The 22,910-nt window shown below is 39.4% G+C and overlaps 2 protein-coding genes across 5 annotated transcripts in view; both read right to left on the bottom strand.

The window, feature by feature from the left end:
- klhl20 (kelch-like family member 20) overlaps positions 1 to 22,910 on the bottom strand; it is a 147,159-nt gene that overhangs the window by 10,665 nt on the left and 113,584 nt on the right. For 2 of the 3 annotated variants that reach the window (XM_061043896.1, XM_061043898.1), the window contains exons 1-5: positions 8,130 to 8,254; positions 5,000 to 5,063; positions 2,406 to 2,663; positions 2,195 to 2,303; positions 1,011 to 1,217 (exon numbers count right to left, since the gene is read on the bottom strand). In XM_061043896.1, coding sequence (XP_060899879.1) covers positions 1,011 to 1,217; positions 2,195 to 2,303; positions 2,406 to 2,663; positions 5,000 to 5,022 — 597 coding nt within the window. In that variant the 5' untranslated portion in view covers positions 5,023 to 5,063; positions 8,130 to 8,254. Of the gene's footprint in view, positions 1 to 1,010; positions 1,218 to 2,194; positions 2,304 to 2,405; positions 2,664 to 4,999; positions 5,066 to 8,129; positions 8,255 to 22,910 lie in introns of those variants that run through there. The other variant, XM_061043897.1, reaches the window with a different exon arrangement.
- LOC132978638 (LIM/homeobox protein Lhx8-like) lies at positions 10,736 to 21,439 on the bottom strand. 2 transcript variants are annotated; one of them, XM_061043886.1, is made up of 8 exons: positions 21,254 to 21,439; positions 19,242 to 19,400; positions 17,720 to 17,841; positions 16,105 to 16,325; positions 15,212 to 15,315; positions 14,894 to 14,989; positions 12,438 to 12,618; positions 10,736 to 11,547 (listed from the first exon to the last, which is right to left on the bottom strand). In XM_061043886.1, the coding sequence occupies exons 1-8, from the start codon at positions 21,278 to 21,280 to the stop codon at positions 11,471 to 11,473; spliced, it is 987 nt and encodes a 328-aa protein (XP_060899869.1). In that variant the 5' UTR covers positions 21,281 to 21,439; the 3' UTR covers positions 10,736 to 11,470. The 2 variants fall into 2 exon arrangements, with proteins under 2 accessions (XP_060899869.1, XP_060899868.1); XM_061043885.1 differs by lacking the exon at positions 21,254 to 21,439 and adding an exon at positions 19,755 to 19,987.

Raw genomic sequence — 22,910 nt, 5'->3', positions numbered from 1 at the left:
AGTCTTTAGTTATTTTCATAGAAAGCTGCCTTATTCTCGCTCTCATACAGAATGTGATGATGAGACAGTTTTCCTCTTTCCTAACATGTATTTCCCGCCTCATCTTCGTATTCATGAGTCAACAAACCATCTGGGCTTTTCCCGCGTTTACAAACCCCTGTGAACCAGACACCAACAACTGTCTTATACCGCTTTCACACTTGCAAAAATCTCCTGAAAAACTCCTGATATTACCCGGAGGAGCTGTATGAACGCAAACAGCAACCTTTTTCACTCGGACTTCACCCGGAGTTTCTCCTTCCAGACCCCGAGTACTTCTTCTGCATTAAGTCAGAGTGAGCTGATGTGAGAACGCAGCAGGACACTATCAAGAGAGTTGACCTCCAGTCAACAGTTAGAAGGGATGGTGCGGTTTATATACTGTGACTGCTACACACTACAGACTATGTGCATGCGACCGCTATGATATCTGTGCACGTAATTAAACGGCTGCATTATGTTTTCTGCTCTCCAGTACGTTCTTCTCCACACATTTGATAGTGTTGTTCCGTTTAACTACACATAGCATTCATATAAAACACAAATATTCTCATTATAGCATCGTATAGCCGCATTCTTTTTACATCTTGCCTCAGGAGACCCCTCCCCCCCCCCCCCCCCTCGCCCCCCTCCCTCCCCCCTCCTTTCTGACAGGTTTAGTCTCCTGCTGTGAGGTGAATGTGTGAGCAGCCAGGTCAAGAGGAGTTCAGGAGCAGTCCTCCTGAGGGAGGCTTTAAAAAAAACTGCAGGTAAACAATGAAGGAGGAAGACTGAGCGTGTGACTCCTGCTGATGACATCGTGTAGTCAGTGAACACACACACCAGTTGATTCCACATGCTTTCTTAATAAATCTGTTGTTCAGATACAATAAATCTATTGTATAGTCATCCTGCAGTAATCTAAACTTGAGATTTCAGAGCTCCCTCCATGCACATAAATGTAACTTGTTGTTTTGGATCCGTGCCATTACCTCTTGAAAATTGTGCTGGGTGAACTTGTCTGCAATGCGGAGCAGCTCGCGGCAGGAGTGCGTGTCTGCGAAGGCCCTGATGCCCAGACAGTTGGAGGGATCCAGCTGTCTCTTGAGGAACTCGCAGCAGGCCTCCTGGATCTCAGCCAGCTGGAGGAGGCAGGCGGCAGGGAGCAGAGTCTGGACGTTTCCCTCCTCTACAGTCACCTGGAAAAATCAGAGACTCATCATTTGTAGTCAAAAGCCATAAAGCTAGAGACCGGGAGCGCTCGAGCAAGAACTGTTATTTTTGCAGCGGCTCCAATTCAAGCGATGGCCCCCCTGCGGCTCAGTCTCTGCATGTCTCCTCTCACACACACATTCAGATTTAGCTGCTCTTGTCGGACAAACAGCTGCACAACATTGTTTTCATTATACAGACCTTTCTTTACTTTGTTGCTGGATTAGATTTAAAAAAAACCAGATGTACTTATGATTCAGTTTAAAACAAACTCAAGCACAACAAACTTGAAAACTGACCAAAAAAATGTAACAAGAAATTAAACCTTTAAACTCTGATTTAAACTGTGGTTCAGTTTTAACATTATAAATTACACTTGAGAGGAGGTTTAAAGGCAGGGTTGGTCATTTTTGAAAACTAGCATGATTTTGAAAGTAGCATTCCCTCAGTGCTTCGTCTGCACCCACCCTCCCCTCTGTGCTCCCTCTAAAGCCACGCCCCTCACTAACATGCATGAGCGCCATTGGTCAAGAAGAGGAGCTCAGCTCATGCTCTGAGTGTGGGCTCGTGCATGCATGGTGTAGAGCGCGAGCAGGGAGACAGGGAGGCGTGTGATTGGTTCATCAGATTGGTACCTCGTGGCAGACATTGGTCGAAGTTTTTACAGCTTACAACTGATACAGATGATGGATTTTCTTTGTTCCTTTTTCAGAGAACATGAGTTATTAATTTCTGTCAGGACCTAAAGACAATTTCAACCAAAATCTTAAAAAGTGGATCTGGAGAAAAATACCAACCCTGCCTTTAATTCAAGGTCTGCTTGAATTTCTCTGAAGCTTTAAGGTTAAAAAAGAAAACTAAACAGGAAAACAAGCAGTAAAAGAATTGCAGCCAAACTTCACTGCTACAAGTTCCTGTGGCGCTGTGATTATTGTGAAACCTAGATATGTGCTGCTGCTCTTACCTGTGAGGTGTAGGCAAAGTCGATGAGCAGCTCCATGGCTCTCTCATCGATGTCACGGATAACCACTTCAGTCTGCCGACTCTCTGCCAGCTCTCCGGTGAACATCGCTCTGAAGATGAACATGGAGAGATATCGTTTCACTGAAAGCACTTTAATATAAAACATCTCCCCGTCACAGTTCAGATGCTAACAATGTTCAGCGTCTTTGTACCTGAAGTACGGGCTGCACGCAGAGAGGATCACGCGATGGGCGTAAATCTTCTTGGCGCCGACCACCAGCACCACGTCACAGAGCTCCCGGTGTTTTCTCAGCAGGTTGATCACCTCCAGGGTCTGCCGGGGGTGTTTGTCCGAGACGTAGGGCATGCGCGCAGGCTGGGGGACCCCTTCAGGAAGCTTGTTGGGGTCCCCCAGAGTGCAGCGGCTGGTGATGTCCATTCCAGTGGCGTCTTGGCGTGCGCTGGTGGCCCTAAACGTCAAGCAGATAAGCAGTGATAAAGTGAGTGATTATGTCCTTTATACTCGTCTTAATCCAAATGTTGTTGTTTTTGTAACCAGGGGAGTTAACATGATGATGTAAGTTTTAAAATAAGAAGCATTATTAATCGAGGCTTTAAGACGCACAGTATGTAAATTTCACCACCAGGGGGCTCTCAATCAAAACAATAAGGTGGCGGTGCATAAGACCTGCACCGCCACACGGGGGTGCGTGCACCAACCAACAGGTAATCGGGGCACCTTTGAGATTGTTTTGAAGGTTTAAATTAGAGTCACATGACGATGAAGGCATTTGTTTAAAAAGAGAGTGTTTTTTTTTTACTGTTATGATATTTATGAGTAACCCTCCAAAATGCCCCTCAAACTCTTTTTGAGTCCAGGTAGTGCATGTTCATTTACATTTTTAGCTATCGTAGACTTGTCAGTTTATTTTAAATACAACGGTAGGTTTTACCAAATGTTATTCTAACTTTGATAAGATGACAGTAAAAATAGAATTGATAAATACTTTAATTCCACAGCACCAAAAATAGAAGTCCTATGAACCAAATACTGGGTCATTTCTTGTTTTCAAACTCCTGCACACTGTCTCAATGGCACAAATACATATTTCGATGGATTAATTCCTCCATTCATTCTTCTGTTCTGGCGGCAGTAGCTCAGGCTGTAGGGACTTGGGTTGCTGGTTCAAGTCCCTCTACGGACCAAAGTATAGAAATAGGTCTCGTCGCTAGAGAGGTGCAACTTCCTGAATACTGCCATGGTGCTCTCAAGTAAGGCCCACAGGCGCGCAGCCCTTCCCTCTGACATTAGTGCATGTCCATAGGTTTGTGTTTGTGTATTCCTGGCCTACGTGTGTGTTGCATGTCAAATAACTGAGTGAAATAAAAATATATTTTTCCCTTGAGGATTTTATAAAGTTTATCTTGTTCTTCTTCCAACGCAGCTTTCTTATAATATGTCTTCTTTTTAAGCTTTGTTGCTTTTTTGATGCTATCGATGTTTAAAGTAATATAGATTGTATAATTTTTAAATATGCTTTATCGAAAAAGTATCAAAGAATCGAACATTTTGACAGCGTTAGAGAATACAGTGTAGCTGAGAATTGAAAAGCGCCCTCACCATCGCTGTACATACACCTGAGCTTTGGTCTCAGTCTGTTGGTATCTAATGAGCCAAAAACATTTTTAGCTGGTAAATGGACTTGAGCTTGTATATTTCTTTTCTAGTCTTCTGATTACTCAAAGTGCTTTTACACCGCAGGTCACACCTACACATTCACACACTGATGGTAGAGGCTGCTGTGTGAAGTGACCATCAGAAGTAACCAATCCATTCATACAAATTCATACACCACCGACGAAGAAGCAGCAGGAGCAACTTGGGGTTAAATGTCTTGCCCAACGACACATTGGACATGTAGCTTCAGGAGCTGGGGATCGAACTTATCAAACTTATCTACACCCCTCACTTGACTCAGCGTACCTCGTGTTGTGGACATGGGGTCTATTCAGATTATGTTTTCAGTACTAAACAAATTCTCTGCCTTCTGGACAAATTTAACACATCATGTAGCCGCACCAAGTGAGACAAATAAAATATGCAGTTTCTTTACACAAACATAACAAACTGTTACCAATAAATCCAAACCTTTAACCAACACAAAATACTGCCGTTTGATAAATGTGTTGGGTTTTTTTAAACACATAATCTAGCTAAGGTTGTGTGTTGAAAGTTTTAGAATAATTCAGAGACTAAAATCTCTCCAACCCCCTTTGTAAAGAAACGTTCTCACCCACACAGTGTAAGTGTCCACCTACAGGTGGTCGTGATTTTTAAAGGAACTCCACCTTTTTCACACATGAAGTTTACTCCTCACTGTTCAGCCTGAGACTAGTGCCGGATAATGAGCTTTCTATAACGTGAAATATATAATCCTGATTACATCATCGGGGTAATCCGAGCTTGGATCTGAGAGTTGAAACTTTTAACTCCTGCTTTGCAAAAAATGGGGATTTATAGTCGATGGATTTCTAAGAGGCTGTTTTTATTTCTATGATGGATACTACAGGACCCAGCCTTTCAAGTGCAAATCGACGCTCAGTGTGACCTTACAAGCCCAAAGCTTTGTTTCCCCTTCTACACATAAACACCTGAAAATCTTCATCGTGGAAGGAGGTTTACAAAAGGTGAGTTTTCAGTGATCTAAAATGCAGTTTGTGTACGAAAGACCAAAACACACAGAAAAAGCAAAGTTTTCAAAATGTTCATAAACAAAGTCCTCTATAAGTTGATAACTTAACGTACCTGCGCATTGGCTTTGCGTCCATGCACTGAAGATCAATGTTTGGTCCAACACCTTCAGGTCAACCTAGGAAGACGACAAAAGAGAAATCAGACTCACTTTGAATTATTTTGGAGCTGTGTTCACACCGGCTGAGTCTCTTCCTGTTGTACATTTGTTTCCTCACACAACAGAAAACACAATTATATACATCACTGTCCTCACAGGGATATTTATCTTGAACCTTTCTTCACATTCTGTGTTCACAGCGCTGACTAGAAGGCCTCATCCTCCAGTCAGGGTAACCAACTACTAGTTTTTTAGTGTATTTAAGGATTACAGTTCATCACACACCCCTCAGGCGTGAGCGCTGTGAGTGACGGCAGCACCTCCAGTTGCACCAAGTTGTTTAAACTTTCTTTTTTGCTATTTCTGCAACCTTCATGCAGGAGTAAGGTGTTTTTAATATATATCCAATGGATATGACTAACTTTGAAAAGAAACCAAGCGCTTTTTCTCTTGTTTATTCGAGAGAAGCACCGTTGGCTCTTTGTATATAACTTGTGTGTTTTTTATATCTGTGTGCTGTTCTATCCTTTGGTGTTACCTGCTGCTGGAATCTGAATTTCCTGAGGGAACCTTCCCAAGGGAACCTTCCCAAGGGATTAATAAAGTTCCTATCTATCTATCTGTTCCACCATCATTCAAATGTGATCTGAAGTGTCTCTTTAGACTGTGCTCAGATTTGTGTTTGTCTCCACTGAATGAGCAGCTTATAAGAGTGACACACCTGTAACATTCTTATGATCGCCTTACAATGAACCCTGCCTTTGCAAAAGGTCATGATTAAAAGTTGTTGTCAAACAGGTGCTGCTTTACGAGGCGATGGTTTGTCGTAGCAGATTTCTGATGCATAACCACTCAAATACAAAGCACCACAATAAAAACAACAAAAATTACAATAGGTGAATACACTTCACTGATACCGTTTGATCAATCCATTAACTATGCCGCTTTTTACCGGGGGCACGGGGGGGCTGGAGCCGATCTCAGCTGTCATTGAGCGAGAGGCGGGGTTACACCCTGGATTGGTCGCCTGTCAATCACACCGCCGACATACAGAGACAGACAACCAGCCACACTCACAGTCACACCTACAGGCAATTTAGGGCGCACTCACACTAGGCCATCTGTACCGTGCTTGCTCTGATCCGGGCTCAAGCACGCTACACTTCCTTGGCCCTGGCACGCTTGGAAGAGATGAGCTTCGCCACGGTAAAGTTCATGCTCAAGAGACAGTCTTCATTATGGAGAAACCCCAGAGAGTTATCTAGAGAGAGACTGTTATGGCTGAATCTGAACAAAATGACTCTAAATAAGCCACTCAGTCCGCCCAGTAGCCGTCATGTTTTCTTTGTTCATGTAAATATTTTAAACTGATGGGTAAGAATTTTACTTTTTATCATATAGAAGGAGCTGTTCCATCTTGTGTGGAGTTTATTTTTTTATGATAGGACAGCTGAAGAGAGACAGGAAGTGTTTGGAGAAGAGAGCAAGGGACGACATGCAGCAAAGGGCCAAGGTCGGATTCGAACCCACAGCTTTTCAGACAAGGACTATAGCCTCTGTACATTGGCCCGCAACATAACCGCTAGGCTATCCGGCGCCCGTTGTCTTGCACTCCTTGCAGTTCAGTCTCAATGTCTTCAAAGCAAGACTGTGAAAGTTGCAAGTGCCCAACAATCGTTCTTGATTGTTGCCGTGGATCTGTCCAATGTCTGATTATACATAAATTACATCAACACTGGATACTGACATCTTATTCACTGTTGTTGTTGTTCTGTTTATCTCTCTCCTCCTTGTCCGTGCATCTCCCTCCAGCTACTCCGAGATAGTAACTGTCCTATCTAGCTTAGTGCTCATGATGGATTAATGTTGGGTCATTGTAGATAATACAATATAGAGTAAGGTATTTTACTTGCTCTTTTTGTAAAGAGTCTTGAGGTAACATTTGTTATAAACGCTAGACAAAGAGCTATACAAATAAAGATTGATTGAATGATTGATGAAATCCCACAAGCTCCCCAAAAGTAGCACTTATAGGATTACAGTGAAAGTGTAGAGCTGTGATTCCCTTTAATGTAAAACACTCAGGAAACACACATCTGTATCTGTGGTTGTTGAATTTAACGATGTTCAGAAAATGAAATAATTTCTTATAAAAGACTTGATGATGCTTAAACCGTTGTTTACATTATTGTTGGACATTAATCACTTAAATAGTTTGTAGTGTTGGTAAGCAGCCGTGACACTTCAGATAACACTTAAAGTCGTCACCTTATCGCAGATCAGGATTACTAATTAGTGGGAGGACACGCAATCAGCCAGACATTAGCTTTGTAGAATAGAATAAAATTACTTTATTGATCCCAAACTGGGAAATTGTGGTGTTACAGCAGCATGTTATCAACACACAATATGAGTAAAAAACACAATGTTAGCAAATCTAAACACAATATAATATTAAATACAAAGTAAATAAGTACTAAAAACTAAGAGTGTGAATATATACAACCAGGATTTAACTAAGCATTACTAGTCTTAAATATGAAGATTAAATATGGAAGATTAAATGTAAATGTGCAAAAACAGAGTTATAAATGGACAGTATTGACATAAGTTAAAGTGCATGAGTGTGTCAGAGTATTATCACATTATCACTTTAAATAACGTTAACCCAGTGAGTCATATACATCAGCCTGTATTCTTCGCTCATGTGAAACTAAATTAATAAAAGGTGAAATGTTTGTTATGTCCAGTTTCAGTAGCTAGAAGGAGGCTAGCCTGTTAGCTTGTCGCAATTACTAATGGTATGGTAAGAGTTACGTCCCAGTTAGATTAAAGTATATTCATAGTCATATTTAACAGAAGACAGGTGTACTTTAAGGAAAATGATGCACTTAGGCAGAGAAATGTAGTATCTAAGAGAGCTAACAAGTTGTGATGTGTGGGGACGCTATGTGCTAGCCCCGGTGCTATGAATCCACAGGAGAAAAACACCAAATATAAACATTCAACTAACCAGACAGGACAAAATACAAATACTTTTGACGAAAATAAATACAGTCCTAAGCAGAAAAGCTATGTTTTTACCTCAATTTTCCATCCCAGCGACGCAGAAGTCCCCCGGGTTGCTAATGTTTACAATTTTAATACCTACAGGATGAACGCTGCTGGTTTTCTTTCCTCGGAATGTTATGCGCATGCCAAATGCCAAGCGCAACTTCCGTTTCGTCTTTTCAAAATAAAAGTATTAGATTACGTCATTCTTGAGTACGACAAGACAACGATAAAAGGGACTTCTTGTGTCACCAATAAAATTAAAGAAGTTGCTTTTAAAATCATGCATTTAATTTGTCCAGTAAATCAGGTATGTGTAAGATTGCGGAGATGTTGTGAAGTTGTGTTTTCTGTAAAAAAAAAATATATCTTAAAAGTATCTGTTTACTTATTTTATATGACTAACTGTTTGCACATTTTGGTTAAAGGTAGTATTTTCTTCAAAGCACAAACTGGCTTAACTTTTAAGTTGAAGCAAAAATATATTTATTTTTTTCAACGATAAGAGTGGAACGGACTATTAAATATTTATCTTAAATGTATTCATTTTTTTATGGCAAATATTTCATCCACAAATGTAAATGTGATCAAAAATGACCTCAAATACAGCAATGCAAAATAAAAATGAATAGACATAGATTATAATATTACTTCATACGTTCACAGTGTGGAAAAGACAACATTCAAGCACAGCAAGAAACGAGGAGAGCGCCTGGAGTCCTGGACAACATCACTGTCAACATGTAAATTTAAAATAATAAAACATAATTTAGTTTAATAATAAGCCAGAATTTAGACAGTCATTTCATAAAGTTAAAGGTTTAAAATAGTCATTTAATAAAACATTCATTCATAACATGGACTGAAAGACAGGAAAGCAGAGAAACACTGGACATCTGTGAAAGCCTAAATATGTCCCTTTAGTTCTGTTTTTATACCCCGTGAGTAGGGTTGTCTAAAGTCTGTTTAGTTTCTTGTCTTGATGGTTTGTTTGTCTGTCCTTTGTGGTATTCTGTTTTTAGTGCTTTCACTTTATCCCAATAATACAAATTAATAAAAAAGACAGGGACTTTTTGTTTTAAATGTAATATACTGTAACTTTGCAATTTTGGTCGGCTTTGAATTTTTATGTTTTTACGTCGGCTAACATTCACAAAGTTTTTCCCTTATGATGTAATCTGCTATCATGGAAACAAAGACAACAAAGTCTAAGTTATGTAGCTGATTTTAATTTATTTTTTTATTTGGGAAAAATGTAATTCACAAGCAAGAGTGTTTAGGCTCCCAACCGTCCGTTCCTCTTTTCAGGGTTGTATTTAAGTCACTTCATAACTCCCGGGCTCTGATAGAGAATGGAAAGATAAAAGGTTTTAGAAAACTATAAAACTTTATTTGGTGAACACGTTGAAGTCCAATTAATTATATGTTTGTATTTTGTATAGATTCTAACACATTATTAGAGATATTATATATTTGTACAACTTTAGATATATATTTACTACATTTATTTTTATTTTCTTTATTTTTGTTTTACATTTATTTTATCATTTCTATTTTATTTCCTCGTTAATGTATGTGACACATTTCTATTTTAATTTGTCGAACAGCTCTTCTTTATTGTTGTATTATTTTTTGTTTGACATAATGTGTAAATTGTGCATTGTTAAATCAAGTTTTTTTTTTTTTAAAGGGACTTTTTGTAAAGTGACTTTGAAGTTATTTATCCAGCACACAGGATGAAAATGACTGAAATTATTAAGTTAAAGTCTGAAGAGACCTTCCCTCATTTTAACTTCCCTCTATTCAATCATCTGTTTCATAGAATAGACCGTAGGAACAAAATCACCTTGTCTGACACCTACCCCATGAGAGCGAGGTCGGACATTTATAAAACCAACAATGTGAATCTTCATGCTGATGGACTTTAATCATAGAGAGGCATCAGTCATTATTTATGTTTCATAACCAACTTTAGTGAGGATGGCTCAGAAGATCATTGGGGTCTCTCTCCCCTCCATTCAGGGACGGTTTGATCTCTGACTGGTAGGAGATATCTCTCCATGAAGCCAGGACATCCAGAACGTGTAACAGCTGCTTCCACCAGGCCATAAACATGCTACCTTTCAGATGATTTAAACACAATATTTAACATGTTTTATGTCTTGTTTTAATTCTTGCACTTCTCTTGAAGCATTTGTCTCTTTTAATTTATTTCATTTTTTAACTGTTTCTTTGGCATCTTACTTATTTGTTCTCTTCTTAGCACCTTGGTCCTGAGAAATGTCATTTTATTCCACTGTATAGATGTTACAAAGATATGGACGTAATGCCAATCGGATAAAATCTGAAACTTGTTTTAACTTTCTAATTCAGTGGGAAACTGTCACCCAAAATGTAAACAAACTATTTTGTCTGCAAAACTGTCGACCTCTTCAGTAAAATCTAAGCAAATGGCTGAGGGGCGATATGTAAACCTGTAAGAAATTTGCCGTCTAGCTAATGGTCAGATTATTTTATATTAATTTTAGAGGTGTCAGATTAAACAGTCGGTTAAAAAACTTGAGTAAAAGAAGCCTTTGTTGTTCATACGTTCATAACTCACTCCATGTTTGAGGAACAAGACTCCAGGAAGCGACGCATCGTGCTGCAGCCATGAACCTTAATCTCCAGTTTTTCAATTATCTAATGTAACAGACCATTTATTCCCAGTGTGCAGTTCATGCATAGCTCAAAGTGTCATCCAACATTCCCAGTAAAGGAACTCATTTATACATTTCTTTTAATCCATCCTAAACACATACTCTACAGAAAGGCATCCTGGGAAATGAGACGTGTGCATGTTTTAAGGAGGACAGACTTGGCCTCTGGCGGTGGAGAGTGGTGCCGCTGGTGTCTGATCTGTGGTGGATTTTTATTATTTTCTGAATATGATTTAACACAAGAGACGTAATCCGATCGTGTCTGTAAGGAAGCCAGAGCGACATTTTCTGTTACCCCAAAAACATAAACTTTAAATAAACTGAAAACAACATCTTCACTCACTTTACATTATTTTCCACAAAGTGCCATCTCCTTTTAAATTCTCCAAATAAATTAAAGACAAAATAAACACAACATAGATAAGAACTCAGGTTCATCTCATATACACACTTTTGAAGGAAATTATTTCAGTAACTTAAAGAGTACATTCTTTGTATTGCTTAAACATCAAACAAACATAAGTTGTTTTAATTAAGTGTTTTGATTTCCCTTAGAAATAAAGTGAATCCAAGTCATTCAATCCTTTGATTTCCTTCAGTGGAGAGTTTTGATTTGCTCTTTTTCCTCCTGTCAGCAAATCAACATGTTGGACGTCTTCATGAGGTGGGCGGGGCTCAAGCATGGCTGACGGGCAGCTGGGTCAATGAATGAGAGATGAGTGGCTGAAGTAGGAGAGGGTCTGGATTCTGAACTGAGGAGACAAAATAAAAACATGAATGTACATCAAAAAGATTATTTATTCAAAAAGAGTTATTTCTGTAACAGTTACTCCACGACTAACTTCTTTGTTTTTCTAAACTCCCTTCTGTTAAGACAGTCATATCCTTTTTTTTTTACAATAATTATGATGTCCGAAATCACTCACTGTTCACTATATAGTGAAAACGCCATTTTGTCCTTGTGTTCATAATCTGCATATTTATGCCCTATATAGTCCACTCATTGTATCCCACAATGCATTGTGAAAAGAAGTGTACAACCAAGCAGCAACCTCCTGTGATGAAAAATGAAGCCTGGGACAAAAAACAATATTTGTCTGATTTGTTATTGTCCTCATGGGGCACACAGTGTACGGGGTACTTATTTTACTTTTTATTTTATTTTATGAACCATCCGCGTTATCCATAGTTACAGGATGTAACTTTTCACCTGTGTTGTTTAAAAAAAATGTTTGTAGAGCCTGTTATATTTCAAACTCTGGTATGGATTGGATGAACTAACTAAATGTTAAAGCGATGCAATGTCACACAACCACAAAGGAATGGGAATGCTTTTACTGAGTCGTCAGTATTTGACTCTCTGTTGAAAGAAGAAGTAAAGAAGAGCGACAGCTTCTCATAGTCATCCAACCCTTTTAGTGAAGGCTCTATAAAACTCTTGTCCCTGATTTCTGAGTCTGTGGAGTCCTTGGTGTGTTAGTGATGTAAGACAAAAAAGAGCTTCTTCTCCATGATCTCAATCTGTTCTTACATACAGAACATGAAGTCGTCCACCATCAGTGCTCACGCTCACCCGTCAGTATTTGAAGCACGGTAATGAGAACTGGCTGTGGATCTGAAGATGTGTGAAAACGTTTCTTACCATCCATGTAAGTCAGGGTGGTGAGCAGCGGCGTATCTGGAGAAATAAAGGTTGTGTATTGCAGATCTTCCATCCGAGGTGGTGTCAGCTGACCAGGAGCTAGTGATGTCATCATGGTTGAGGAGGCGGGATGCGGGCTGATGTATTTCTTTTGACGAGCTCTGCAGTTCTGAAACCACACCTGGATGGAGAGAGAGAGAGAGAGAGAGAGAGAGAGAACGGGTCATTAATATTAACCATGTCATCGATTTGAGTTTGCATATCCTCACATCCTCTCTCCTGACTCAAGGAATCGAGGAGAGAGGAGGCTTCTCTAGGAGATGAGACAGTGGAGGGAAGATTGGTGTGGACGTACTTTTCCTGACATCTTTTCACAGTTTATTCTCACAGCACTGATCTGCATTAAATATAAAAGTCTAACAAGCAGTAAGAGTGAGACATATTGTCACACAACTTTATATAGGCTCGTTTAATTTAATTTAAGTACTGTGTCATCACATGAAGCGGCAGTTTGTCCATCATTGACTTTTTATTGAACCATAAAATGAATATAAACTCATGCAGCGCTGTGGTGGATTATTGTGCAAATCAAGAACAATAAAAAGCCTCAGTTATCACACCTCACACTGATCAGTACAAGAGAAGATTTCTAAGGAAGATTAAATGATTTAACAACAAGAATCAGCTGTTTAAACATTTACAGGCATCGATAGGTTCAATAAACAGCAAGACATTTTCTGACTAAAGTATCCATCCATCTTAATGGATATTCAATTTAACAGATGACAGGTGAATCAGCTGTGCAGCTCGTCATCAATCAGACTGACGCTGTGAAACTAGGGATTTATCATTTGTTCTTGTGTCTGTTCCTGGCATCTCTTAAGTCCTCTCTGGGAGGAGCTTAGAAACGACGCGAGTGAGAGATGCATCAGTGAACTGAGAAAGACCCTGTGTCCTCACAGTGTGGATTTTCTTTGTAAAAATTTAAGATTTTTAGAAATACAGCTGTTCATACAAGTCTGAAAGCTTCTGCAAATGCACCGATGACTTGAAAGTATTTGATATACAGTGGCTTGCAAAAGTATTCATACCCCTTGAACTTTTCTACATTTTGTCATGTTACAATCACAAACATAAATGTATTTCACTGGGATTTATGTCATAGACCAACACAAAGTGGCGCATAATTGTGAAGTGGAAGGAAAATGATACCTGGTTTTCAAATTTAAAAAAAAAATAAAAAAACTGATAAGTGTGGTGTGCAAAAGTATTCAGCCCCCCTATACTCTGATACCCCTAAATAAAATCCAGTGCAACCAATTGCCTTCAGAAGTCAACTAATAAGTAAATTGAGTCCCACAACTATTAGTCGTGCACTCCACGAATCGGGCCTTTATGGAATAGTGGCCATTGTTGAAGTCCTGTTTGCAGTTTGCCACAAGCCATGTGGGAAACACAGCAAACATGTGGAGGAAGGTGCTCTGGTCGGATGAGACCAAAAGTGAAGTTTTTGGCCTAAATGCAAAACGCTATGTGTGGCGGAAAACTAACACTGCACATCACCCTGAACACACCATCCCCACTGTGAAACATAGTGGTGGCAGCATCATGCTGTGGGGATGCTTTTCTTCAGCAGGGACAGGTAAGCTGGTCAGAGTTGATGGGGAGATGGATGGAGCCAAATACAGGGCAATCTTAGAAGAAAACCTGTTAAGAGTCTGCAAAAGACTTGAGACAGGGGAGAAGGTTCACTTTCCAGCAGGCCAACAACCCTAAAAACACAGCCAGAACTACAATGGATTGGTTTAGATCAAGGCATATTCATGTGTTAGAATCGCCCAGTCATAGTCCAGACCTAAATCCAATTGAGCATCTCTGGCAAGACTTTAAAATTGCTGTTCACAGATGCTCTCCATCCAATCTGACTGTGCTTGAGCTATTTTGCAAAGAAGAATGGGCAAACATTTCAGTCTCTCTAGATGTGCAAAGCTGGTAGAGAACTACCCCAAAATACTTGCAGCTGTAATTGCAGCGAAAGGCGGTTCTACAAAGTATTGACTCAGGGGGGCTGAATACTTTTGCACACCACACTTTTCAGTTTTTTATTTGTAAAAAAAATTGAAATTCATGTATCATTTTCCTTCCACTTCACAATTATGCGCCACCCTAACCCATGACATAAAATCCCAATGAAATACATGTATGTTTGTTGTTGTAACGTGATAAAATGTGGAATAGTTCAAGGGGTATGAATACTTTTGCAAGCCACTGTACAACCAATATAATACATAAAAAACCTCTCTCCTTTCAATGGGCACATTTCAAGTGTCTGAATATGTTCAATGACATCTTTAGAGCACTTTTAGACGTATTGAGTCACTTTTTCTACAGAGAAGTTCACTTCTACTTCTCTAAGGGCTTAGGGAGAGCACTCTCCCAGAGGTACACTTACTCACCTGAATAACCCTGCGGCTCAGACCGGTCCTCTCTGCCAGTTTCTGGAGAGTTTGGGCGTCTGGGTTGTTATCTTTAGCAAACTGAGTTTGCATTACCTACATATGTAGAGATGACAGAGGGGGACAGGGTTACATTTCTCAGTTTTAAAGTTTAATCCTCTTATATTAATTCACAAGAGCAGACTGCACTGTTTAAATACAGAGCACTTCCTCCCACTGACACTAGAGGGCAGAAGAGCTCACAGACAGGGTTGAATATCACACAAAGGTGTTAGCCTCACTTCTGAGTGGAAGTCCACAGCCCGTGTTTTGCAGTACCTGTAACTGGTCAACAGTGAAGCTGGTCCTGGCCCTCTTGGCGGGTCTGGGTGTGGTGCTGGACTCTTCTTTGTCTTCCACCTCCTCCTCGTCTCCTGGTTGCTCTGTAAGAAAAGAAACACAACACAGGGGTCATAGGTCAGACAGAGCCGGAGCGTTGGTAACATCAGAGATGCATGGATGTAAAACTGCAGCTTTAATAGAATACTGTTATTCTGATTGATCTACTGCTGGCTTTTATCCATTACCTTTGTGACGGAGCTGCAGCACAAAGATTTGAACTGAATATTGAAATTATAAAAGAAGAACGCTTGACATATGTGAAACAGCACGCCACAACAAATTCTCATTCTGGGAAAATGTGAATAAAACTATTAAAAACATTCTGTGATAAATGATGCAACAATGTGTGACTTGTTTTAATATCCATCAGTCATTTACACAATCGTTTATATTTCAAAGATCTTACTGACAACAAATAAGACAGCAATAACTAGACTGACTCCTACATAAAGTCAGAAACTAAAAACTGATTTGTACCGATCATCTAAGACTTAGAGAAAATTTGTTTGGCAATAAATGGGAGAAATGGATGATTTATGACAGAATGTAAAGAACATGGACTGACACAAAAGAACCTGGATTTTTAAACTTCCTTCTTTGATCATTAGAAACCGTGTCATGTTTATTTGGTGTTTTTGTTTCACTTGATTTTTCTTGTTCATCTTGCTGTTTATGAAAAAGTCACAAGTTGCTGTTACTTATTCTGTCTGATCTGTATTTCTCAGTCTGCACATTGTTTTTGAATATTGATTTTTTTCCCCCCTCTTACATTCAACCTGAACTTTGTTATCCGTCCATTTTCCAGTCATCAATCCCATGCTTTTACTCACCGTTTTCCTTCGCCCGTTTGATACTCTCCATCATGATGTCATAGTGTGGTCTGCAGAAGACCCTGTTCTCTAGAAGCCCACATTCCTCCCCAGTGGAAAGCTGGCGCTTACACGAGGTGCAGGAGAAACAGGCCAGGTGAAAGGTGCTTCCTCGGGCCCGACGCACCCAGTCACTGGAATGGATGTTACGTCCACAGCGGGCACAGCGCGTCCCATACCTCCTGTGGACAGATGTGAGACACAGAGGCCGAGTTTGAAGAGGAGTACAGATTATTATGGTCTGATGAAATCTAGTCAAGTTATCAGTCTATAAATAGTCATGCCCAACACTTAAAGCTTTCTGGTGAGTCGTTAGATTCAGAGATTTACTAATCCAGATATTAACGGTCAAATATGAGGAAAGACTTTCTACAAAGTGCAGGACAGAGAAGCTGGACTGCTGACTCCTACCTGGCCAGGTACTGTAGGATAGACCTGGGCACACACACTCTGGGCAGCGACGTGGTAACAAGCTTTTGTCCCCATTTTTAACATTTTGCCCACGTGCATGTCAAGATTACTGGGTTTTGTTGGCTCTGCACCTTTCCTTCTTTAGTTCTTTATTGGTCGGGTCTGCAGCTCCTTTTGTATCTTTGATAAATTAAGCTCTAACGTAAGTTCAGTCAGGAAGACTATTTGCCTTCAAGACCGGGCCTCTCATTCATCTCTTTGTGCATACTCACTCATGTTTCCGCTGTCATTGGGCAATCAGCTGTCTCGTCAGCGGTACTCATCCAACCAATCACATGGCATTCCTCCCTCATTTCAACCTATCATCGTTCTGCTCCTCTTTTAAATATGATTCTTTCTCTGCCTTAGTTCCTTCATGCTGATGTTTTGTACGCCCCCCATCACCGCCCATCTTTTCAGAATCATCATCCATCAATTCTTCACTCATCTGGTCTTATCAAGTCCTCAGCTTCACCACCACCAGGGTCTGGACTCCATGGGGGGGATTTATTCTGTCGACACTCAGAATTGTCATTCTCCAAACACATCAACCACCCCATAGAGTCCAAGCATCAAAGTCACATTTCCATGTTATTCATTTTAATAAATAATTTTCTTAATTCACTTGTCTCTTCATTGAACTTTGGTGGGTTTACTTTAAATAAAGCTTGAGTTGAACTTTAAATATGAGTGCAAATTACTCTCAGGTGCAGCAGACAATGTAGGAGGCAGAAAAAGATCAGGTGTGGGTAGAGAGAGAAACTTTTTACTCTGTTTTCTTGCCCTTACTTAAACACTGACCTCTTGAAATAATTACTTTCATACTGAAATATGCAACACTCAGGGGCCACAGTTAGACTAGCAGTTATGTCAGGTGCCCCTTGTAAAGAGGCTATAGTCCTCGTCACCTTCACAGGTTCTAATCGGCCTCTTGCTTCATGTCATTTCCCCCTCTCTCTCCTCCCAACATTTCCTGTCTCTTCAGCCATCATGTCCCATTAAGACTAAAATGCCCAAAAAATAAGCTTAAAAAAATGTGACACACAAATAACATTAAAGATGACTGTAATCTCATCAGATGTGTTTCAACATGTCGATTTTAAAGATAAAAGTATGTCTCACTAACCTGAAGTAGTCGAGTTTGCAGAAAACTTGTTTCTCCTTGATATAGCAGCTCACATGTCGCCCCAGAGATGTTTTACACACACTGCATGAGAGGCAGCGCACGTGCCAGCACAAGTCGTTCACCTGAGGTCGAGAAAAGAGACAGCTTGACTTTGGAGAGAAAAATAATCCATTCACAGCTGCTTTTAATCAAACACTGAAATGTATTAGAGCACAGTGGAAAAATAATTTTCATCATCAGTTACAATTTCAACATTTTCAAAAAAGAAAAACAGGAAGACTGCAGAACAGATGATAAGATTTATCAATACTTCTAAAATGTATTTACTTGTAAAACCTGCAGTAATGCTTACTGTGACAGGAATCAATCATCTTTACTGTAAATCAAATAATTCTAAACTTTGATTGCTTTAGGTACACCTGAATTAAACTTTTTCTGACACTCAGTAGAACAAAGAGGACTTTCTAGGCCATTTGCATTTCAAATAAAGGAAAGTGAAATTTGACTGAAATAGCATGAAATCACAGATTTGGTCTAAATAAATATCAAGCTGGCATAATGCATGCAAACTGATGACCAAGCTGTCCCTGAGTCTGCACAGTCTCTAGTGCTGCTAATCAGATATGACCATGTGTATTTGGCCCAGACGTCAAATTAAAAGTGTGAGACACACATGTATGCCTGAACCACTGTTAAAAGTACTTTAAGAGATTTTTTGAGTGAGGTGTCAAGATGTTCATATACAGTCTGCTATTTCTAAATAATATTTTTAGACCAGTAATAACAATCACTGCAAAAAATTAAATGCATGATTTGACTTTTCCAAAGTCAGGTGCAGTGGATAAGTCACTGAAGAACAGAGTGGTTTTTTTCTGGCACAACTTCACCATCTGTCAGGGAGAGTGAAAGGTTTGAAGAGGTCAAAAAGCTCATTGGTCAAAGCAGCCCACCTTGTGTCTCATTAGCTGATATATATTTGGACGTAGGAGATATGATCATTTATACTCATGTATATTTTTTACCCTTTTGAAACTTTTTTACATTTATCTCAATTTCTGTATTTAAATGATGTTTTCAACGTGTTTCTTGGTGACCTCGATGAAGACCACAAGCCGAAACACAATGGTCTAATAAAGTTAACTAAGACTGGATAATTCAAACACAAATCAAACATCATTAAAAGGAAATTACATTTCAAGAGGGTTATGAAAAAAACCCCGATTACTTCTTCATGGTCTCATTTCAGGCATTTTAAATGATTCTCACAACAGAATTATATTAGGCTGCACTATATGTAAATCGAAGAGTATAAGCCACAACATTGGACTTACAGGTCACAAAACTTTCGCCAATATCCTTTTTTTATTTCCATAATAATGAAAATAAAGAAAAGGAAAAAAATAGAATAAACTACTTTTATTTCTAACCATATCCTACAATACATTTCTCTCTCTGCTCATGTAGTTACATATATATTTAAGTTTCGGGTTGTAGTTTACACGCAGTGTAAAGTGAGTGTGACCTTGAGGAGGTACCGGTCCTCTATCTCCAGGCCGCAGGACGTGCACAGGGTCCTGCCCGGCAGAAAGGCCACCGTGGGGACGGAGGAGGAGGAGGAGGAGGACAGGGAGGACGGAGAGTAGCAGTCCTCGTCGAAAATATCTTCAGGCCCAGAGGAACCCTGACAGAGAAAACAATTAAAGAAAAAACAAGAACCGCTTGAAATCACTTTTTATAAAAGCCTGTAGGTCTAGCCCATCAGTTAGTGCGTCGTTTAGAGCTCAACACATTTTAAAGATAAAGCAAAAGTCTGAGAAATGTCTCAAATGCAAACAGCACTTTGATGTTTGGCTCATCTGTTCGTGGAAACATTCTTCTGCTATAAGACTATAAGCTTTAATTCTAAAGACTTTTTAAATGTAATTCGGCATTTAGCTCCAAGCTGCGTTCAATATCACCTTTATCTCTGTGTACTTTTGACACTTTGCTCTCATACATATAGGCTAGCTGTAATTCCGTCATTGAAAACACCTACTGAGTCGATGAATATATTCCCCTGCAGCTGAGTGAACACAGCCTCCGTCGTTCGCCTTCCTCCCTCCGACATGCTGTCAGTGAAGTCCATTAAGCCGAGTGACGACAGAGTCAGCTAATGTCCCCTCATACTGTATCTCCATGACAACCGCAGTAATTAACCCTGCACATTCATTAAAGTTCACCCCAAACAAACCTTCAAGCATCTCTGTATATGACTTTATGTCTACGTTATGTGTTGAGATACCGCTCAGTGTTGCCCTGACTTTTATTCACATAATTGTGGATTTTAAAAAGTTATTTTTTTTTGCAAATACAAAAGTTTCAAACTCTGGTGTAAAATGGAGACTGTCCGCAGCTGAACGTGATTCTTCCTGATTGATTTCTGCTGCGCACGTGAACAATTAAGGCGCCTCCAGGTGAGGGGACATGGCAACGTCTCAGAGATTAAGCCAAATCAGACTCTAACTTTAATTAACTAATTTAAAGGCGCTTAAACTTTTATATATATATATATTTTTGTAAAAACTGTAGATCTTGGTGTAACACATGTTTTTGTAAACGTACACAAATCAAACTAATAACCAAATATATATTTAATAAAATCACTACTTCAAACTGGTTCCACATGTGCTAGCCTACTTTAGGTGAAAGAGAAAGTTTATAGTTTTATTTATTTTTTTTAATATTCAGCAACAGCATTTAGATAGATGACCTAATGAATGACTTTTGAATTATAAACATGACCAAGGTGCAGAATATTGCACGTTATGAATTGACCTCTAATTAAGTGGGAACACAAATCAGATAAAAGTAGCTTGATAAAAGATTTACCCTGACTTTATTTGATTCATAAAACTTTGTATTGAGAGGACCTTTTTTTTTTTTTTTTTTTTTAAATGAAACAGGTTTTAATAATATTTTTACAATATTAATATCACATCTCTTTGACTGTAATGCCATGTTATCGATTAGCTTGCATTATTTCGGTGCTATGTTGTACCTGTATGCCCGTTATCTATAGGTGTCATAATGGCCTACATGGATAGTATATGCGAGGGGGAAGTTTAACCCCTCTTTAAGAGAAAATATTATCGATCATTGCAACTATCTAGTGCGGATATCGCTTCTGCATATATAGCCTAGGTCATAAATATGTTATATCATATTATATAATCAATTAAAATGTTCATGTCTAAAAGTAGCCTAAATGTTTAATTTGATGTAGGCCTAGCATACATGATGCAAATGAAAATAAAAAAAACAGGCTGTGTTGAAATTAAATTTGAAATAAAACTTTGAGAGAAAAATCTTAAGACAACATGACAATCTCTGAACTATGAAATTAAAAGTTACATTTAAGGTTAAAGCATGCCGCCGCTTTGGTTTAAAATGTAATAATGGTGATATTAATCTTCAATCTTCTCAAGTATATTTGAGTTTTGCACAGTAGACCTACACCTATAAGCTCTTTGTGTATATGGATGTGTTATGACTCACCACGCTGTGGGACACGGAGGTGAACATGTTCACGGATCATCCGTGGACTCCTCTGGCACATCGACGCGCAGCCAAATGTTTTTATTCCACAGGAGCTGAGAGGACAGGGAGCCAGATGTTTGACTCCCCTACCAGTCCACCGCTCTTCAGCGTGCTTCAACCCGGTTTATAGTCTCGACCCTTTTTTCTCTCACCACTCACACCAGTCTGAGAGTCACAACTTGTTCTGTTGTCATTTAAAGCAGCGCCGCGCGCCGCCCACAGTGAGGCCCGGACCCGCCCGCTGCTGCGGAGTAATGATGTGAGGATAGTTTTCATTTGGCCTTTTTAGTTACCTTCTTCTTTTATCTGACCCTTTTCAAGAGTTCAAGATAACAACGAATAAATATATAATTTTTTTAAAGTCAGCTAAGAAATGGATCATACATGCAGCATTCTCCTGCAATCACTGGCGGAGCTAGACTTTGATGACCAGGGGGGCCAAACTGGGGCCCTGACTTACATATAGGTATAAACACGCACACACATGGATGATGAGATGCATTATTTACCCTTTATATATGCACTCATAACTCCTATGTTAACTTATAAAATTTAATTCTAAAATAAATAAATAATTTAAAAAAAAATAACTTTGCAAACTAATGTAGAAAAGTGTAATGTTGAAATGTAAAGAAAGTCTCAATAGCAGCCACCAACCCTGCCTGAATTGTTTATTTTTTAAGTCCTGTCTCTGAGAAAGAAAATTGCTGATCATAGGTAATAATGTTGCGGTGGGCACAGGGTTGGCTAATCATGTGGGTCAGGCCTTGTTGGCACAGGCAGTGTGTCAGTTTCATAATCTGAAGGTTGTTGAGCCTCACACAGGGGCAACGTGTTTTAAAATTCACACAACACTGATGACACAACATGGATAATAACTAAGTTCTTGTAATGCTAAATGGTAAATTACAGCCTGGAGCATGAATAGTTACAAAGCCTCCACTGGCCATCCCCCTTAATCTGCCCCCACATCATAAAAAAAAGCGCTAAAGAACTTTTTAAAACAGAATTTATGTTCTTTATCAAACCTTCTGAAAAAGTCAACATTCTTCTGTGAGCAGCATTTCTCTTCACTCAGCCTCTGTGACGTTATCTGTGTTCCTCATCTTTTCCCTCCTCATCTTCAGGGACTTTATGAATACAGCACAGGTTGAGTTTAGGGACTGAACGATATTATTTTAGACACCAACACCGTCTGAGCGGCAGCAGCAGCACTCAGAGGGCAGCTCGCTGATACACTGAACTGCTGAAAACCATTAATGTTCATTTAGTGTGAGACAGAGTTAAGTTACTTTAGAGCCTTGAGAGTTTATCATCGTAATATTTAAAAATCTGTATGTTATATGTTTTTTAAGTTACTGTAAAATATACATAACCCCAATGCTTGAAGACATTTTGTCCTACCCTTACTTATATTTCTGGATTATTCAAATATTGAAAACTTTCTAACTGAAGTGTTCAGTAATGAGTTGAAGTGTGGGCTCTGAATGCGAGAGGGGATGAAGTGAGACTTTAAGTGGAGACGATGGCTCACCAGAGTCGGGGGTCAAAAAGGCATGAATGAAACATTCTCCGAGGGCACTTTGTGAATGGAGAGAGGAAGGGGACTGGGTCC

Source organism: Labrus mixtus, chromosome 8 (genome assembly GCF_963584025.1).
Source record: "Labrus mixtus chromosome 8, fLabMix1.1, whole genome shotgun sequence".
Taxonomy (NCBI): domain Eukaryota; kingdom Metazoa; phylum Chordata; class Actinopteri; order Labriformes; family Labridae; genus Labrus; species Labrus mixtus.
This window is presented reverse-complemented; position numbering and strand designations above follow the sequence as displayed.